Below are 20,791 nucleotides of genomic sequence, written 5' to 3'. Positions count from 1 at the left end.
GTTCTTCATCGTTGGTAGATGACTCGTCGTCGTGCGGTAAGTTAACGCGAAGAGGGTGTAGACGGCCGTGAGAAGAAGAAGACGAAAAAGAACCTGTTTTCTCCGAACGAGCATTCAGCCCCGAAGGTACCTGTTCGCTTTAATTCCGCCGCAGTAGGACCTGCTTCTCGTCCGGTGTATACCTGCCAGGCCCTTTTCGTTTGTCTCTTCTCTCTTTCATATACAACCCACGTCTTCCAATGGAAAGGCGTCCCCGACGTTTAGAACGATCCGTGGAAAGTGGCGAGGATAATTAATCATCGATACGATGCATACTCGTCGATTCGACCTGTCTCTTGCCTGCCTTTTGTTCGACGCTTTGATTCTGGGAAAAGTTACATTAGGTATGGTTATTCGAATGATCGTACAGAAAGTGTTAGATGGTTACGGGTTATTGTTTATTATAGAAGAATTGTTTTATTAACTTTTCGGTTCGCTACGGAAATATATAAAATATTGTGCGTCGATAAAATAGTTCATAGTGTTAAGAGCTGGTTTATCGAATTTCCATCATTCTCTTGTCGAATTGTCCGTTCTGTTTCCGGTCTGGCTTTTATTACACGTTTCGATCGAGGAAACAGTTGCATTAACCCATGGCTGCTGGATGTTGCAGGAAGTGTTGGATGTTCATAGAATCTCGTTTATCGAAGTATTATTTTATTTGGCTGTAGCTCTACTACAAAAATATAAAACATCGTGCGCCGATAAAGTATTTGATAGTGTTAAAAGCCAGCTCATCCAAGTACTATCGTTTTCTCGTCGAATTGACCGGTGTTTTCGAGAGCGGTATTCCGGGAATTCGCGTAAATTTTTCACGAAAGCTCGGGTCCCGATCGGCTGGCCAATCGGCTGCCGTCTAAAAGGGATTAATTTCGTGCGGCATCTCGATCGGTCATCGACGAATTTCCGTCGATTGGTATCATGCTATCCCTGTCAAGTATCGAGTTGAATGTAAAAAAATGCACTTTTTTCCCCATCCAAGCTTTTGCACCGTTTTAAAATACATTTTGACCGAGAGCGTACACACAATGCACCCTACGGGAATCAAGATCGTTCTAGTATCGCTTTCGATCGACGAAAGCGACTGAAAGTGCTCCCTGTGCAGTCGAGTTTCATGGATCGCGATGCATTTAGCTCGCAAAACGGCCCACTAAACTTTTACCTCATTGTGATATACGATCCATGTCCCGCCATCCTCCAAACTCTTCTTCACCTTCTCTGTTCATGCTGTTAGAACTTCTCTCTGCTCCCACTCCACTCGACGACGCGTCTTTTTGGTCTTCCGACTACTTCCTGTTCTCTTCTCCAACGAACTTCTCTTTTCGCCTTTGTTTGTCTTTGGTTATCTCCTTTTCTTCGCGTTAGTTACCCTTCTTTTACTCGTTCCCCGCCCCCCTTTCTCCTTAGCTTTCCTCTCGTTCTCTCAGTTTCTTTGATATTTACTCTTTCTCTTTGCCGCTACTTTTCGCTTCTCCGACTTTCTTCTAATTTCTTCCTCCCTTTGATTCCATCTGTTTTTTAGTAGATCTATATTTTTCTTTGATCCTCGTGTTCTTTGTTCTTCTCTTGCTTTGGCTCGATTTCTTTCGCCTTTACTGTATTTTCCGCTCTTTACCCTCTTTTCAGCTATTTTCCTTCTCTTCGCTGTTTCAGCCGCAGTTCATTTTTTACTTCATCCGTCTCATTAGTTTCCTCGGACCTTCTCGGATTTTCTTTTGGATCTTTGCCGTTTTGATCTCTTCCTTTGAATCACGGACTTTCTGGTCTGCCATAATTCGTTTATGGAGACAGTTTCTCTCTTTGATCCAACGTCTGTTGTTTCGCTTTATGCGACCGGTTCCGTTGGCGCCTGTGACAACCAACTTCCGGATACGAGATTAGTTGTGTAACAGGCTCGCAGACTTGGAAATAAGTTATTTAACGGCGGCTCGCGGATCGGTACGCGCGTTGCATTATTTACACGGAGGTCTCGCGTCTCCGATTCTCAGACATGCGATAGTATCGGTATACGATGACAGTGTCTGCTCGATAATCGGCATTTCCAGACACGAAGAACGCTGTAGCCACTAGCAATTCTAGCTCGAATAAATTGTCAACTTCTTTCATATACTAGATTCCAGATAAAAATAACAACGCATATATTGACACCTTTATGCCAGAACCATGAATATTCAAATTTCTACCTTTTTTTCTTCTTCTTGATTCTATAATATTACAAGAATGTATTTTAGTGAAAATAAGAATTTTCAGGATTTGTAGTACACATAAAAATAGCAGGTAGAGATTAATATAGAAATACGTGTATTTTTCATTCGTAAGTTTGATAAAAGACAAGAATGTATTTTAGTGAAAATAAGAATTTTCAGGATTTGTAGTACACATAAAAATAGCAGGTAGAGATTAATATAGAAATACGTGTATTTTCCATTCGTAAGTTTGATAAAAGACGTTCTTTAACGGGCATCAAAAAGCTTCGCGGCTAAACGGAGAAAAAAGAGGGTCGAACGAGTCCCGACCTGCGTAGCAAGTAAAGATGAATGAAAATGGCCAAACCCCTGAATCCTCTGAATGAGTCAGAGACCGGAGTGAGCGAAAAGCCAAGTGTACGAGCACTATGGTGGTGATTTTCGCGTGGCCGCTCGTAAATCCTAGTTTCTCGTGTGCCGTAGTTCGAAAGGGGGTGATTACTTCCTCGAAGCTGGTGACTCGTCGAAAGTCACACTTTCTTGGCCTGACGTTCGACGCGTCGCTTTATTCCCGCTGGAAACCAAGAACTTTTTCTCTCGCATAATGTTTCTCGCAGAGACATAGAAAAAAAAGAGAAAAGAGGAAAACAAAATGACAAGAAAGAAAATAGAGAGAGAGAGAGAGAGAGAGAGACAGAAGAAATGGACGGTTGTTCCTTCCAGCCTCTTTAGGCGGCGTCGTTGCGAGTTTTGCGAAAAGAGAGAATGGCACCTCGTGGTTTTACTTCTTTTTCCTACTTTTCCAAGAGAGACGAGAAACGTTGTGTCTGTCTGGTACGCTTGCTTTCTGTCTTCTCTGCTTCCTTTCTCGCGGGATTGCTTCCTCTTCTCGTGAATAACTCGCGAGGATCTCGGTATTCCCGGCGCGAACGCGACTCTGTTTGCAGACAGCCGTCCACTGGGTACCGTTAATCTAAGACACAATAGCGGAGATGTTGAAGCGAGACCTCGAGACCGAGAATCTGTCACGAGCGTGCAATCAGGTTCGTTGACAGGTGTATCGTTTCTCTATGACCTTTTGACGTTCGATCGACAGCCGTCTTTCACAGAACGCATCAAAGGCTGATGAAATAAAGAAATATCCACTCCTCTTACTCTTTTCCTGCCAGCTGATCGGTAGCGTGTCGAATGAGCGTTGGTCGAAGACCTAATTTCAGGTGGACTTTGTATTCGATTTTGGAGTAGTATAACGAAGTCTTTCTCACATAATATTTTCTAATATGAGAAGATGTAGCAGATTTCAGGTTATTAAAATTGTGTCTTTTCAACCATCCAAGCTTTGTTTTTACTTATTTTCACGATTGCGGTGTACATGTATAATTCTTTGATACAATACGAATAGTATTATGTACAGGTATAGTATTGGTGGATTAATTGCTATCAAGTCATATACGTTCTTACTCGCTTCGTGTATATTCAGAAGATCTTTATTTTTTTACTTTTTTGTACTAATCACGAAAACGTTACACGAGCCAAACGATCGTTGGCCGAGGTATAAACCGGATGAAAAAGTCAACCTAGCAGGTTGGCTGTAATAATTACATAGATGAGAGAACAGGTGTTCTTTGAAGTGTATTTTTCACCTTAATACACCAAAGGAAAAAAGTAAAGCAGCTGTCAGCAAACTTCCTCTTGCAATTATCCCTTAATCTCCCCATAGTTCTATTTCTCCAAGGAATTAAATTCTTAAGATGCCAGGCATTTGTCGTTAGACACTTTCGAGCTCACTTCGAGCAGACATAAGCTCGATTATAGTTCAGGCGGTTCTTTTCAACGAAGGAACAGGCTGTTATCTGAATTTTCCATCGACTTTCGGGGCAGATTAGACGGCGTTTCTCCGCGGGACGGGATATACTGGTTTCTAATCGGAACATTTAGAAAACGAACACGTTCGTTCGCTATGACAAATCGACAGCGTATCTGTGTGCTGCGTAAACTACGGAACCAGGCGCTCGTGTCCCATATTCGTGAAACCAGTCGAACTGGTATCCGTTGAAAAGAGCCTTTTAGTGTTCCACGTTGGCGATTCCTCGATTTTCTGTAACGCGAATACCGCGATAACGAGTCTGATCGATGAGTTCGGAGAATCGGGTGATTAGAATTAGCTGGTAGTTTGTCTCGCAGACGTTCCAACCATTAGGGACAGCTTAAGCTATAGATAAGGAGAAGAAGAAGAAGAGTTGTTTGTAATTCAAATTTGTCTTGTTCTAGGAAATTTACGAGCTATTTATAATTTTAAATCATAAGAATTCGGTTTCTTAATTAATGTTTGTTTGGCAAATCGGGTATCTAATTTTATATCTATTTCGAAAATTTTCCAAATTCTTATTTATTGGACATTTTTACGTCGTTAAGATAGAAATCTGTGTAAGAAATTTTTAACGTTTCAGCTTCAAAGCTACTTAATTTGTTAGTTGCTACTTTAGTAGAAAAATCTTTCATTATTTGAACATTCAACGATCGACTGTGAATAATTTTTGTTAAACGAAGTCCTTCGCTTATGGTATGCATATCTGAATAACACGAACGACCGGTTTTATCATAATATTGTCTACTAGTTTCATACGACGGGGAAAATCAATAGAGATTTATCAAAGATGATCATTAATTAGTAAAAAAGGAGAAACCAAAAATTCTACTCCTTTGAATTACTTCATCCTAATGAAAGGGGGATAACACTGTAGATGGTCTCCTATTCATTCTTCCGCGAGGAATCAGCCAACCCATCGTTCCACGCATATCGATCCATACTGTACATTAACGAGCTCGCAGAATATTATCATGTGGCGCTATTATGAAGCTAAATGAATAATTCCATGGGGCACGATCAATGGCTAATGACACGGGAACGAGTGGCGAGGAATTTTTCAGGATCGACCCGATTACGTGACGCATACAATTTTCACGTGAAATATTCAGGTGGACACACTGGGTAGCGTGTTCGCGCGCTAAGTACATTTTCCATAGGGCTGGGCTATTAACGAAACGGGCTCGTTCGTTGCACCTTTAGCGGCTGGCTAAATTGCCTATAATGTGGACACGGTGGAAAATTCAAGCGGAAACGCGGGGCGAAAAGTAGAGGCCAGGTCCTCTCTCGGCCATTTCACGTATAGAAATAATTCATTTAGAAAACGAGGCTCGGCCTCGAATTTGCGAGCCGCTGTTTGCCATGGCGCTCGCGAAACGTGCAATAACCCTTTTATCGGCGCCAGAGAGAGCGCACCCTCGTTTGCCAACCACCCAGCGCGCATAACAAACATCCCCGACTCCCAACGATTTTTGCCAGCCTATCGACGAGCTTTTCGATTGGGTAAATGTTCTTTGGACCCTTGAAAATTTGGTTCTCGCAGGTGATTTGCCGCCCCTATGAATTTTGATTTCGACTGTTTTCGTTCCGGTGAATATATTAACTCTTTCGTATTTGCGGATGTTGTATGAAATAACGTTCATGCGTATCTTCATGGGTTTAGATAAAAATTAACGATTCAACGTGGTTGGTTATCGTATGCTTTGGCCTTATTCTGGTTTCAATAAATAGAAGGATTTCAATGTTTCACGAAGCTTCGAAATTGAAATGAAATTTGATTGATTTTAAAGACCGAATAATTATGACATACTGTTCGAATAATCTTGCTTTCATATCTGAGAATGTCATTTATAATAAACTCTCTTATCGACATCGATATTAAACAGGAGCGAATTAAATTGGGACGTCCGATTAAAAGTGTGTGGCGGATGAAAAGAGGGTTGCGCGTTTCGTCCCGGGACTACCGGTGGACTCGTCAGTAAGGCTATGCTCGGTAGTCCCTGCCTTAGACGTAGAGGGAGTCTCGCTAGGTGCGGTATTTGTATCAATCGCTCGTATATTCGACCGCTAGCGAGTTAGACAGACTCGTTGTCGTCGTAGCCCTCTAGTGTTGGCGGTTGGTACCAGCGGATCGCCCGGGAGGTGTTGCGTCGCGTTGATGCCTCGACCTGTCTGCGTCCTATTGATACCGACCCGCCACAAGTGTAACAATCCTTATCAATTAATATTTATATCCAATCGTTCATATCGTTTCTACCAAATTGTTTTGTTAATAATTCTTCTAATAATCAAAATTCTTCCGTATAGTGCAGACAAAATTTCTTCTAATACACTTGCCAGAGTTTTTTTCTGGTAAACTTCCATCGATTTCAAAATTTCCAAAATCGAAATTACAAAAGATGCACCTTCTAATAACTAGATCTAACGTAATCCGTTGTGTTGCAGATGCCTCGTCGTCGAACGAAGCGGTGCATCTCCAGCAACGTCTGAGGAGCTTGAGCACGGAACTGGTGACCCTGAGGAACCGGCTGCACGTGAACCAGCCGCCGAACAATTCAGGGCCGAACAGTGGTGCATCGGCGCCCCTGTCAAAGAGCCCGGAAAAAGGCGGCGTTCCGTCATCGCCGGCGCCCGCTGTTCCACCAAGGACCACGCTACCGCTTTCCGGCACACTGCCCCACGGCCTCGGTCATCCTTCGGGGCACACGCTGACGGCGTCCGCGATCGTCCATCCGCACGTCAATCACGCCGGCGCGAACACGCTCAGCCACAACTCGACCGCGGCTAATAATTTAATATCCGGTCAGTATGCTGCGGTGCACGCTGTGCACGCGTCCTGGCGAATCTCGATGGATGGTCGATGCAGGACGCTGCATTACTACCGTACTGGGGATTCGCTAGGAAATGCGTGCAACTGGGTGATTCTGGTTTACAGAGAACAGGTTGAATCTGGTGATGTTGATATTGGATGTGAATGTGTGTGTTTTTGCAAGTTTTAAAATTATGTTTGGCAATCGTAGTACAGGACAGATATTGGACTTGGTTCAGGATTTTTACATAGTTTTAGGATACTTTAAAATGGTAATGAGCATGGAATTTTTCGGAATTTAAGATCAGTTTGAAGATTATAATATTGTAGAGAAGTCGAGGAATATTATTACTTGGAGATATACGATGACAGTGCAGATGAGAAATTTTTGACAGGATTTGAGCCGAGTTTAAAATTTGTGGTTTAGGAAAAATATTGAAAACTAGGAAATATCGTAGCTTTAAAATTCTAGGATAAGTGTGAATGTTATATCATAGTAATATCGATAGGTAATTTTATTACTTTCGAGCCAGATTCTCGTTTCAATCCGATGTCTTTATTACCGAGTTGATCAAACGGCGAAAACTACGGTTCATCTATATTTTTATCCATCAAGCGTTCGTTACATTATCTAGTGTTCCATCATGATCACTCGATCTACGATGAAATTTACGTAACTCCGTCGGATAAGGCTATAATCAAGCGACGAGTTCTGGCGATTATTGCGAATTAAAACGGATCATGCTATATATGTAAATTGTAACTGTCCACAGTGGATCGTTCATGTGGACATCCATCGAGTTCGTTCCGAGCTCGTTAATATTTAAACGGCGCGTAATATCGTCATTACGTTAATTCGCGATACGTTAGAGCGCAGGCGAGTGCAGCCTTTTCACCCCCTGGATTGGCGAAGGTTGGATGATATTTTAAATAACCAGAGTTCGAAGCTCTGCCCGCGAAATCATCGGAACAGTAAACGCGTCTGTTTACAGAGCTGCCATTTCCCCAACGATTCGTCGAACGTTTTATGATTTATTTACCATTCCTCTGGTCCCTGGATTTTGGTCCAGGTTGTGTCTACTGTTTTTTAAATCTCCACCCCACCCCCTTTTCCCACTCTTTTTTTTATCCGTTTCGGGTTGATGGACAAAAACAAAAATATAAAAAAATATCGCAGCGCGAAAGGTTGCGATTTATTTCAACGCGACCCCATCTCGCGCGATTTCCAGCCGAGAAGAATAAAAATATTTGCGCGTCGACTAAAGCAGTTCACGTGGCTCGCTATGCTGCATCTGATCTCGGATCCCTTCCGGTTAATCGAGCCCCGCCTGGCGAAATTGCACGCGGGTACAGTTAGCCGCGATTCGTTTGAACACGCTTCGAACGCTCCTCGGTCGCTGCCATTCAGACCTATTTTTCTCGTATTTTCTCCAAGGAAGAAACCTGGAAAATGTTCGGTAACGCGTTGTAACATTTAAACTTAGTATTCTATAACATTTCATCTTTTTTCTCTGACTCTGCTGCCTGATATACCAAAATTCTCTGATATACTAACCTCTTCACGCCTCGTGCAGCACACACAGACATTACGCACCAAATATCTACTTCGTCCTCGAGAAATTTATAACGCTGATTCATCATTCGACTACTTCACAAAGCAATTGCCTCCATTTTTCACTGATACCGTAAAATATTTCACAATTTAGGCGATTATATGACTTAAGATTAAACTAGCTTTTGTCAAATAAATACACGAGTAACCTGTTTATGTTTCATTTCTACCAATAGGAAAAGTTATTAATAAGAGGATTTCGCGTTTGTGAACAGATTTGGATCCACCAAAGCGGCACAATAGGATTTCTGACGACGGTATAGTGTCGTGCGTGACGGCGTTGGGCTGTCTACGCTCGCCACCGATCTCGAGCATTATCGCCGACGTGAAAAACGCGAAGAGCAATCAGGGTCAGCACCGATGTCTTCCGAAAGGTACCGCGGCTTCGTCTGGGCCTGCAACCTCCACGGCCTTGGACGACCTCATTCATCTACCTGGACCACTGACGGAGGATGCGGTGCTCAAGTGTCTACAGGCTCGATTCTGTGCCAAACAGTACCACGTGAGTGTTTCTTTCTTCACTATTTTTTTCATTCGATGGCTATCTGGAATTAAAAATAATTGTAGCCCAAATGTAGAATAATATATAACCCGAAGATGAATTTTATATTTTAATTACTTATTTAACTTACTTTACTTTATTTAAAGTCAGACTAATGGTAGAATCGAGGAATTTTACATGTTGAAAAACGTAGATATTGAGATAGTTCGTTTTTTTTTATCATAGCACAATGATATCGGCGCGTTCGTTTCGACTTCTATGTTGGTATCCCGTAATCTGACATTCTGATAATCGGCACAAATTTCACCTAATCGAGCCGCGCATTCTTTGCCCTTCGCCAATTGAATCGGCCGGTGCATCAATCACTCTCGGCCTCGATAGCGACGACAGGACACGATAAGTTCGCGCCGCTTCTAATTGAGATGAATGCCCCGTTAGCAAAGATACTGTACCGTACCATTTAACATCTGCAACGTTCGTAAAATCGTGAAAACGCTCGAGAAGTTTTCATACTTGGAACACCGCGAAGATCAATTAATCTAACTCTTAAATCCTCGAAAGGAGCTTTGTTCCTCCCTTTACTGGTTTATCGATTATCGTTGCTCGGGCGGCCCGATGTACTATCGGGTTGTCGAATTTAACGAGGTCTCGACCGAGTATCCCCTTCAGAGATAGCCGTGTGCTCGAAGGAGAAATCGGGAGTTTCTCAATAGGTCGTTGAAACGAGGGGAAACCGAGGCGAAAGAAAGGGAACGCCTCGGGTGAAAAAGTCTGTCGATGGTCTCGTTGACCGTGGACAGATATCGCGCGGTTTGATTGCACCGAGCTGCTCTGATGGACGCAAAAACGGCTCCGTTTCCGGTCCCTGTAGCTCCAGTCGCAATTACTTTTTGCAAACGAACGCGCTCGTCATTTTCTTACGGATATCCGCCACCTGATTAATTATTCCTTTCTCATTATCCAATCGTTTGATTACATTCTCCACGTGTTTGCATTCCGTGCTTGTTTATTTACACTTTTCTTTTCATCGTTTTTAATCGTTTTTTTTTGTATCAGTTGTTTACATTGGAGGACTTGTTTATGTTTGGAATTTATTTACATTCGTATTTGTTTATTTGCGAAGTGTATATTGCGCGATGAAACCATAAGTACACATATACAGGCAATAAATTGTCAGAGGATTTGAATATTTTTGTGTATAAATTAGCTGTGTTAACGATACACTTTGCAATTTCATTAGCACTGTAACGAGGCACGAATAACGTTATCGTATAATAAGGCTAAACGTGACTTCATTAAATATTGTATTAATTAAATGCTTTAATAAGCTCTGCGAAGTCTATGCTTGCGACAGATATCTTCTATGTATACATTTTCGATATTATTTCAAACTTTGTCGACATAATCACTATAGTCACGTCTCATTACAATATTAATGTGAAATTTCAAAATGGTGCATATAGTACACATAATATATTCATGAAAGATTCTTATGGTAAAAGAGTATGCAAATACAGTCGCCAATCGCTGTAGACAGAAAAATCAGAATCAACAAGGAATGATGTAAAACACGTGTGTTAACACCGGTTTGAATTTCAAAAGGAATCTAAGCTCGACTGTACGAGCTAGCTGCACGAAAGCTCGCAGCACAAGGGAATCGAGGCGAACATCAGAGGCCACGGGGCCTGACGTGGGACCGGTTTTCTCTCTCCCCACTCGGCTTTCGGGCGTTTTTCATCTTTTTGTTCATCCTGCGTGGCGTTGCTTTCTCTAGATGGGCTTCTAATAGGAATCGAGACCCGCCAAAGCCTCGCCGCTCGTACATTGTTGCATCAGACTGCGCTATCGTCCTCTCTTCTCGTCCACTCTTCGTTTTCCAACCCGAGATGTTCCAATTTTCGAGTGTCCATACTTCCAGGCGTCCTTCCAACCCTCTTCCAGAATGCTATTCAAATAAACCGCGATGCATACTGAAATATCAACTCGTGAATCTTGTTCAGGCACGCTCGACGAAGATCTCTAGAGAAGACGTAGTTCAAGGATGTATTCTTTCTCTTTTGTGAGGAAAAGTCGATCGTTACTAGTAGACCAGAGATGTTTGTGCAAATTCCAATTTTTATGCAATTTTAGTGCAGATTTGTTTCGCCGATTAAGCATCGACAGATATTATATCTTATGCGTATTAAATATTTTCGCGCAACAAAATATCCAATAAATGCATGAACATTCTTGATCTAAACAATTTTTAATAGATCGTAGAAAGGCTTCTTCCAGTGAGTGACTTATCTCTCCCCCCTTCTTCTGTTGATAATTTAATTTCAAATTTTTTCTATGTGGAATAATTTCGCGGTGATCAGTGCTACGTAATAACAAAGACAAGATAGATGCCCCTAGTATCAGCTTGGTATAATCAGGCTCAGCAAGATCGAGCTGCGATTAATCTTGTCTGATGGCTGGTTGCAAAGCACGCGGCATCTAGGCATCCATAACCCACGCGTCCGATACGCAATAACAATGCAAAAAGCAACACGGCTGGACAGTGAAGGAAAAAGTAGTCTCATTTCGCATCGTCCCTGACGAGGGCTGTACCGCGATCGCCGCGTGTCAAGACGCTTTGTGGACGAACCGACAATCGGACGAGTAGATAATCGAAACGCGTTTCAGACGAACGTGGGCCCCATACTGGTCTGTATCAATCCATATACGGACGTCAGGAATCCATTGACCTTAACGAGCACCAGGGCCGTACCTTTGGCGCCCCAACTGAACAAAGTCGTTCAGGAGGCCGTGCGACAGCAATCGGAAACCGGATACCCCCAGGCCATCATTCTTTCCGGTAAGCAGCCGACATTTTTCATCCACAAATCTTCTTAATCTATTTAATACCTATACAGCTTGTTATATTTACTATCTCTTTTACTTTTAGATCTATCTTCTATATGTGTATTATTTGATCTATTTTACGACGATTCTGAGAGTTATATGTTAATTGTTGCTGTTTAGGGACCAGTGGTTCCGGCAAGACATACGCCTCTATGTTGTTACTTAGGCAATTGTTCGACGTGGCTGGAGGTGGTCCAGAAACGGACGCCTTCAAACATTTGGCAGCGGCCTTCACAGTTCTTAGGTCTCTGGGATCTGCAAAGACTGCCACCAACTCGGAGAGTTCTAGGATAGTACGTGACAGTTCATTCTTTTTCCTTTTCCCTCTGGCAAAGGGTAGAATTGATTATGGGGGTTGTTCCTCTAGGGTCACTTTATAGAGGTCCAGGTTACGGACGGTGCCTTGTACAGAACGAAGATACACTGCTATTTTCTGGACCAAACGCGAGTCATCAGGCCACTACCGGACGAGAAGAATTACCACATATTTTACCAAATGTTAGCCGGCTTGTCGCACGAGGAACGAGGTAGAGAATTGGGTTTTGATACGATAGGATGTTTGATTATTGGAATATTTATTTAGTTTTTGCTTTATTCGCTAGTCAAACTTAATTTGGAGGGTTACAATCTAAAGAACTTGAGGTATCTACAGCATGGAGACACTAGGCAGGACGAAGCTGAAGATGCCATTAGGTTCCAAGCGTGGAAGGCCTGTTTAGGTATAATAATCGCCCACCTATATTTCTAGATAGTACATAATTATTTAATAGAATCTACAATAAATTTCCTCTAACTTCCTTATCTTCAACATTTCATATTCCAAATTTTAGTCAATATATCATGAAGTGCACAGGTATAATAATATCTGGATAGCTATTGCCACTCAGAATAAAACGTATCATTTACAATTTAATCCTGAAGATTATGTTTTTTAATAATATTCAAGAAAAAATTTTCCAAATATTCCAAGTTCAATTATCACACAATATTATTTATAGGTGTGTTAGGTATACCCTTCTTAGATGTAGTGCGAGTATTGGCGGCAGTGTTGATCCTGGGCAACGTTGGTTTCACGGATCGACCGGGAGTCGAGGTCGGTGTCATCGGGGAGAACGAATTAGCCTCTGTCGCGGCTCTTCTAGGCGTGCCACCACCAGCACTGCTTAGAGGACTCACTTCGAGGACGCACAATGCCCGTGGCCAGCTGGTGAAGTCGGTCTGCGACGCAAATATGGTACTGTTAACTCATTCCGTGCAATCTGTGCTGTAACGCCGCCGATCGGTCGGAGCGGAACCATGTTGAAGGGTGTTTGTTTATGCAGTCTAACATGACCAGGGACTCGCTGGCCAAAGCTCTGTATTGCCGTACCGTCGCTACGATCGTCAGGAGAGCCAACAGCCTGAAGAGGCTAGGTTCCACCCTTGGTACACTTTCGTCGGACTCGAATGAATCTGTTCATAATCAAGCCGAAGTGACCAGTCAACATGCGTCCACTATTGGCAGTTCTGCAGGTAGGTGGAAGTCTAGAATTTGTGGTACAATAGGTCATTTGAAAATGACTAATAATTCTACAAATAATATATAGAGTATACGTACAATTCAATCATTTTCTTATAATTATTCGAATCTTTTTTTATTGTATTTCCTTTATGGTATAAAAGCTAATTAAAAGTCACTTGGTGCCTTACTATTGTTAACACATACGACCCTCTGTCGGATTAATAGATTTTGGTTTGGTCGTATTATTGGTAAAAAGTCGTACGTGTCTTAAATTTAAATTGTTCAAGCAATGTTCATCGACTATTGAAATTGTTCGAATAATTATGAGCGGTATGATAGACACAATTGTCAGATTGAACGAATAAGTGAATTTATTTAAGGAATGTGAAATAAAATTTTGTCCCAATTGCAACTTATTTAAGGAAGGAAAATTAACCCCTTGCCTTACAATTTTTTTTAGTAACTTAACTGTGAGCCTTATCTCACTTCACTGCTATAAAGTTATGTTGAATGATAATAATTTGTACCTATTAATCTTTGGTAAGGATTAATATTAACGAACTAAAGTTTAAATTAACGTTGAAACTCAACTTTGTTGCAAATATAATCTTACCCTTGTTGCATCGGAACCAGTTTGTATCTTGAATATGACTCGATATTATAAGGCAGCGGGGTTAGCAAAGGCATGCTATATGAAATAACACGTACTACAAAACCAGCTGGCTGTTTTTGACGAGTATACTCGTCATGAAGAAATGGCAATATTTTGTGTTATGACGAGTATACTCGTCATGCGTAAAAAGTAGTTACAATTTGCTGTTTAAATTACAATTTTAGTGAAGACTTAATTTAACATGCTTTGAATATTTGGAAGCCAAGACGAAATAAAACGAATAAAGAAAAGAATATAAATAATTATTATGAAGAAATTGTATATAGCGTGAACAATGCGACACATTTTACGTACATACTTTTCAAAGACGTTGCATCAGTTAACTGTTTAACTAAAACGTACCTATTGCCACCCTTATAGGTTTCATTACTTCCAAATTTATTCTTTTCTCTATTAGTCGCAATCTCTCGTGTCACGTGCAGGTGGTACCGGTTCCAGAAGCATGACCGCGCTGAACAACGCGGTACGGCACGCGACGGATGGCTTCATCGGAATCCTGGACATGTTTGGTTTCGAGGATCCAAAACCAAGTCAACTGGAGCATCTGTGCATCAATTTATGCGCGGAAACCATGCAACATTTCTACAACACGCATATATTTAAGAGCTCGATCGAGAGCTGCCGCGATGAAGGCATTCGATGCGACGTGGAGGTCGACTACGTCGATAACGTGCCATGTATCGATCTCATCTCTTCTCTGGTGAGCGTTTAAGAAGTTTCGATAATTTATTCAAATCTGGGATTTGTTCAAACGATCGAGAAGCATGTAGTACGAGGATTTTCCGACTTGTTTCGTAGAGAACCGGTCTGTTGAGTATGCTGGATGTCGAATGTTCGATTCGTGGCACTGCTGAGAGCTACGTGGCGAAAGTGAAGGTTCAGCACAAACAGAATCCACGGTTGTTCGAACCTAGGACGGTAGATTGCAGGTCATTTGGGATCCAGCATTTCGCTGGCAGAGTTACTTACGATGCCTCCGATTTTCTGGGTATGTGGACGATAATATTTTTTAATGTACATATATGTTCTTATACTTATCCTTACGTCTTATTTAAATCAACAATGATTCTTTATATTTTTTTTCGTGGGAAGCTTGTTTTATAATGTCTACCAAGTTTTATCTTTAATATGAAGCAAAATATCGAAATCTTTATTGAATTTAATTCTCAATTTAATTCTCAATCCAAACCTCAAACGTAGTTCGATATTGGAAACCGAAGAATAAAAAGACATCCCCCTCAAAACCCTATTCACAATGGTACACCATAAAATACGGAATTTTTCTATAAAGATACCAATAAGGACGTGGTTCCCGACGATCTGGTAGCCGTATTCTACAAGCACACGTGTAGCTTTGGTTTCGCCACCCATCTGTTTGGCAGCGAACTGAAAGCTCTCTACGCGAGCGATACAGTGCCCAGGGGTGTCAGCTTCAGGATATCGCCCACATCCCATACCGACCTGTAAGAAAAAGACCCTGATCGCACAGCCAAAAATTTGGAATCGCCACTTGTTCCATAAAATTTAAGAATTAAAAAACAAGAAAATCAGCTTAGAATTCTATCATCTTAGACAATCTTTTTTTCTACAAAGTTATTTAAATTAGTAATAAAATTGGCAGGAGATTCTACGTAGATACAATTAAAATGTGATTCGAAATTTTTGGTCGGCAGGATTTTTACGAGGTGCAAGAGCGATCGTTGATAATTTCCTTTCAGATTGAACGGAGACGAGCCGATCTCCACGTTAACGCAGGACTTCCACACGAGGCTGGATAATCTCCTGAGGACTTTGGTCCACGCGAGGCCCCACTTTGTCAGGTGCATTAGGAGCAACGGTACCGAGACGCCTCTTCACTTAGACAGAGGCGTGACTATGCGTCAGATACGATCCCTTCAGGTTCTCGAGACGGTGAATCTAATGGCCGGCGGTACGTCTTGAAACTATCTACGACAGGGAATTTACATACGCGCGTGGTAGATCTCTTTGCCTGTTATCGCCTGTGGCGTTTGATCTTATCCCTGTCAATGATTCCTCCCTGAAAATAGTAGAATTTTGGAAGTCGTGGGAGTTGAATGTTTCTTAATTTCTCAGATTTAGAAATGTGTATGTAGTATGTATAATAAAAATAAGTTAAGTTTTCATACATTTAAATCAATTTTCAATCAAATTTCAATCAATTTACGATCGTTCAACACGACGTTAACATTCGTTTATTTTTAATCAATCAATCTAGCGTTGTATCACTAGAGTTGATCGTGTATACAATGTAAAATTGTAGTAGATGTATGGCTGAAACAATAGGTGTTTCGTGCAGTGCATTATATAATAATTTTTGACGATAAAAATATCAGGCGGCAAAGACGTAATATAAATCTTTCAATTGAACGATTCTAATTCTTATCCAAAATGTACTATTGAAAGGAGAATAGTTTATTATTTGATTGTTAGGATTATTCTTTTGAAACATTTAGTTGAGAAGAGGGCGTCGGCTCGAAAAAATTGCAGGATATCCGCATCGGATGCGTTTCAAGGCGTTCAATGCGAGGTACAGGTTGATCGCGCCGTTCAAGCAACTGCGTCGTGCCGAGGAACAAGCGGTGGAGGATACGAAGCTCATTTTGCAGAACGCACAGCAACTGAAGAGCAAATTCGGCGCGAGCACCAGCTGGGCGCTTGGCAAGAGGCACATCTTCCTCAGCGAGGGCATTAGGCAACAGCTCGAGAACCTACGCTCGGAAACGCGCAGGAAAGCCGCCACCGTGATACAGGTAATGAGATTTTTCGCGACGCCCTTATCTTTTAATTACCAACGAAACGTTAATAAAATCCTTTCCGCTATTTCTTGTTTAGTGTTCTTTGTTCATTTAAAAGAAGTATGCTGTTTAATATCCTCAGAGCTCCTTAAAGTATTTGATCCATTTCCACTTTTTAAATGCTTTCCAATCGAGGTATCCCACCTGGAATTATTACAATAATAAATAGGAATCATTTCCAATCGTTTACTCCCAAAATATCGTTTTTTAATTTTCTTGCATTTGAAGATATAGAAATAATTATTGAGAGAAACAATTTTGGGACAAATACTTTTGACACAAGGAGAAATAAAACTTACCTAATCAAAAGTCTTCCACCTTACATTAAAAAAAGAGTTACTAATTAAGGAACGCTAAATTATCTCTTTACCTATTTTCAGTCCACGTGGAGAGGTTGGCGGGTGCGGAGAAGGTGGCCTTTGAGGAAAACCACTATAGGTGTAACATCTGGTATCGGTCAGAAAAAGCCTCAACAACCCACATCTGCTAACACTGGAACCGTTCAAAGGAACGTTACCACTGCCACGGGTACCGGAACCGGAACAAGACCTAGGCCTCAGCCAATCGCTGGCACGCCACCTCCCGATCCATCGGAGAAGTGCGCAGACCAGAAAATGATCCAGCAAACGTGCACCTTATTCGGATTGGATTTGGTAAACAGAGCTGGCATGTTTTTATGGAGATCTCTGTTCCAAGGCCTTGACTGTAGGTTGTGAAACAAAATGGAACTTTGTTGCAGGAACGACCACCTCCGGTACCGCCCAGTAGATCGTACACCGTGACTGGAAACACAAAGTTGGGCTATCCGCAGACTAGAATCATGAAGATGCCCTTCCCAGGTAAGGAGGTGGTTGCTCTAATAAATATTATTAAACTTGAGAATTTAAGCATCGTGTTAGGGAATATTTGTGTATTAGCTAGATATTGATTTAAAATAGCATAACTTCGTCCTTTTGTCGAATTTTGTATTAGAGAATATTTATATATTGATCGCTGATAATGATTCAAAGAAATACAATGCCCTATGAAAAATTTGGAGAATTTGTTTAAGTTGTGTTAGTAGATGAAAGATTCGAGTTCTAATTCTATTCGTGCAGAGTGGTTCGATTTATTCTAGAATGATTCTTCCCTGGATTCATCGTACTACGCATTTGGTTTTGCTTTCGAAATACGGGTGGAGTTATTGTTCTTTCAGAAGAGGGTGAAGGGGAGGTGGTGCTCCTGAAGGGTGAAACGGTTCTGGTCGTGGGTGCGTCTCCCAGGCGAGGTCACCTGCTGGTGGAACACAACAACACCACGCTACACGTGCCCTATCAGTTCATGGAGCTGAAGCCATGTAATATTAACATCTGAACGCGTTATTTATTTCCGTGGCGTTTTCGTCGCTCGTACGATGCCGTGAGTTTAACTTTAATTCGGCTAAAAATTTCATCGAATTTGCTATCAGGGAACCTTGGTTTATAAAATAAAAATTGAAATCTTTATTCAAACTTTGACAGAGAAATCTATAGGGAAAAATAGGAATGTGGGAACATAATAGTACATGGATAGCCGTTTCTTATTTAAAAGGACGACTCGAATAGAGTCGGAACTTTGCTTCCTCTCCGCGATTCCATTCTTTTTTCTTTGTTATATTCGTTCTAGTAGTATAATCCGTCATTATGCTTATATTCCATCTTCCTTGACATATATTCTTTTTCCACATCTCTTGATGTCCTATTCGCGAGCCATTTTCTTCAGACAAAAACAACCTGCCGATGAAAAACAAACGCGAGAGATCCTCGCGGAAACGTTGTTATCCGATTGGACTCCCGGATGCAATTTAAACTCCCAATTAGCTTCACACAGTTACTCTGTGCGCCTTTTTTCCTCTCCTCGTTTAAACTATGAAAACTGTCCTCTTCCCATGTATATCGTTCCACATTTTACCTACTGGGATGTGAAAGTAATTGTCATGTTAATTCTGGAACACAAACCAGCAATTTTTTCCAGATTTTTATTGTTATAATACTAATAATGATATTTTGAAGTGCTATATGACAAACGAAAACTTTGTCAATCATAAAAATCATAAAAAATTTGTGTTTTAGGATTAAATTCGTATGAAATTGGTACTACTATCGATAAACTAGCGTTACAGGAAAAATGAAAGGAATGAAAATTAGCAGAAAAGTTCATGACACTGGCATCGTTCGAGCGTCAAGGGAACACCGATAAGATTAGAATTAGAAGCGCGGCTAGGACAGTGAAGTTTGTCCTTTAATTAATTACGTCGACCGTCGAGCGAGAGTTTCACGCGGAAGTCAGTACACCGGTGCTTATCGTTCGCTCGAAACGCGTCTCGTCTTCCTCGCTCCTTCCGCGTGGGTGGCAGCCACCCTCCACGGGCCACGTTCGTCTTCCATGTAGATAAGTACACTCAAGCCGACTCGCGTTTTCGAATTAGTAAGCATGTTAGCCGTTAAATGCCGTTGAGTCTCGCGATCTTCCGTATATGAGTAGATCATGTAGAGTAGATCATATATGAGTAGATCATGCGACGATAACAAGTACGATCGATCGTAGACCCAGTGATAAGAGACTTTTAGGAAATTTATGGTTGTAACGGTGTGTGAATGATCAGTTTCGAATATGTTTCAAACTCGTTGAATCTTTTTTGGAATTATGGTTGGTACGATGTGTTAAACAAGAATTTAATAGGGGTATAAGATCGTCAATGTATAAGTGTTGGGGGGAGGGGGGTTAGAGGATATTTACCAACAGTATTCTGTCTTTGAATTCTTAGTGCCAATTTCTAGAAAGAAAGCTGCAGCTACTGTAGAACGTCCAAATTTCGTTTGCAGGAATTTAAGTAAAATGTTGGTGGAGTCAGGGATGAAAAGAAAATTCACTTCCAGAGACGAGATTTGGTCGTTCTACGGTGTATTTGTACATGTATTATATGATTAAGAGATCGACTTCGTAACATAGCTCGACCGTAGGTCTAAAGAATAGATTTAATCGAACAAGTTACTCTATCATTATCGCGATAATCATAACAGGCAACAAGTTCTAACATTGAATCGGGAAAGGTAGATAGGAGAGACAGAGTGAGAGTGCGCTTTGTAGATATACGAAACTCGTTCAGTTAGAAACGATAAGCGTCCATTGAGAGGAACAGGCGAGAGTTCGGCCTGGAAACTCTGTCGAGTTCACCGTTTCGAGAATATGTACATACGAGTATGTATGCCGAATGTTACGTAGTTTACAGATACCAGAGCTGATGCATACGTATAGATAGCTATAAGTGCGTCGAGATATTTTTGAATAAAATATAAGCGTTTTTGAAAATGATAACGACCATTCTTCTTACTCGCCCTTAGTTTCTTTCATCCGTGAAAATTCAGCACCTCTCCGCGCTAGAGTGAAAACACATAAAGTGTGTTTCGTTCGTTAGAAATAGTTCCCTTTACCAAGAAACTAAATTAATACGGCTATTTTACTTCAAATAAGAGGCACTGCTTCCTTCAATTAGGAAATTCCTCCTTCTCTTTTCTCTTCTTTTCGCTCTATTGACACACGTTTCCACGTTCATTTATTTATAATTCTCACTATTCATCCTGCTATTTCTCCACCTACACGAACATTTATAAACGTCGATCTACGACTCTTTGCCATTTTTTCCCCTTATCAACTCGTGATCTGAAATTCCTCCGCTTCAATGATCGCAATAGCGATTCCTGCACGATACGTTCGATCCCCTGTGTAGAAAATCAAGCGTCAAAGAGACAAACTTATTGCATCACCTTGTCAACTTGTTTGTGGAGTTCACGCATACACGTGACCATTAGTGCACGTGGAACAGCATGCGTGGCTGCAGTTGTAAAAGGATGTCATGTATGGGACTTAATAATAAGCAGTTTC

General features: G+C 41.3%; 1 protein-coding gene across 1 annotated transcript in view; it reads left to right on the top strand.

Annotated features, from left to right (window-relative positions):
- LOC117205130 (unconventional myosin-IXb) overlaps positions 1-20,226 on the top strand; it is a 90,339-nt gene extending 70,113 nt beyond the window's left edge. Inside the window, exons 5-20 of the mRNA XM_033443238.1 lie at positions 6,538-6,894; positions 8,729-9,015; positions 11,680-11,851; positions 12,019-12,191; positions 12,266-12,425; positions 12,501-12,617; positions 12,897-13,132; positions 13,221-13,410; positions 14,495-14,772; positions 14,871-15,060; positions 15,364-15,535; positions 15,791-16,002; positions 16,581-16,843; positions 17,269-17,541; positions 17,628-17,727; positions 18,084-20,226. Coding sequence (XP_033299129.1) covers positions 6,538-6,894; positions 8,729-9,015; positions 11,680-11,851; positions 12,019-12,191; positions 12,266-12,425; positions 12,501-12,617; positions 12,897-13,132; positions 13,221-13,410; positions 14,495-14,772; positions 14,871-15,060; positions 15,364-15,535; positions 15,791-16,002; positions 16,581-16,843; positions 17,269-17,541; positions 17,628-17,727; positions 18,084-18,241 — 3,338 coding nt within the window. The 3' untranslated portion in view covers positions 18,242-20,226. The remainder of the gene's footprint in view (positions 1-6,537; positions 6,895-8,728; positions 9,016-11,679; positions 11,852-12,018; positions 12,192-12,265; positions 12,426-12,500; positions 12,618-12,896; positions 13,133-13,220; positions 13,411-14,494; positions 14,773-14,870; positions 15,061-15,363; positions 15,536-15,790; positions 16,003-16,580; positions 16,844-17,268; positions 17,542-17,627; positions 17,728-18,083) is intronic.
- The last annotated feature ends 565 nt before the right edge of the window (positions 20,227-20,791 follow it).

Source organism: Bombus bifarius, unplaced genomic scaffold (genome assembly GCF_011952205.1).
Source record: "Bombus bifarius isolate JDL3187 unplaced genomic scaffold, Bbif_JDL3187 scf7180000007987, whole genome shotgun sequence".
Lineage (NCBI taxonomy): Eukaryota > Metazoa > Arthropoda > Insecta > Hymenoptera > Apidae > Bombus > Bombus bifarius.
The sequence above is the reverse complement of the archived record's forward strand: the minus strand, read 5'-3'. Positions and strand labels throughout refer to the sequence as shown.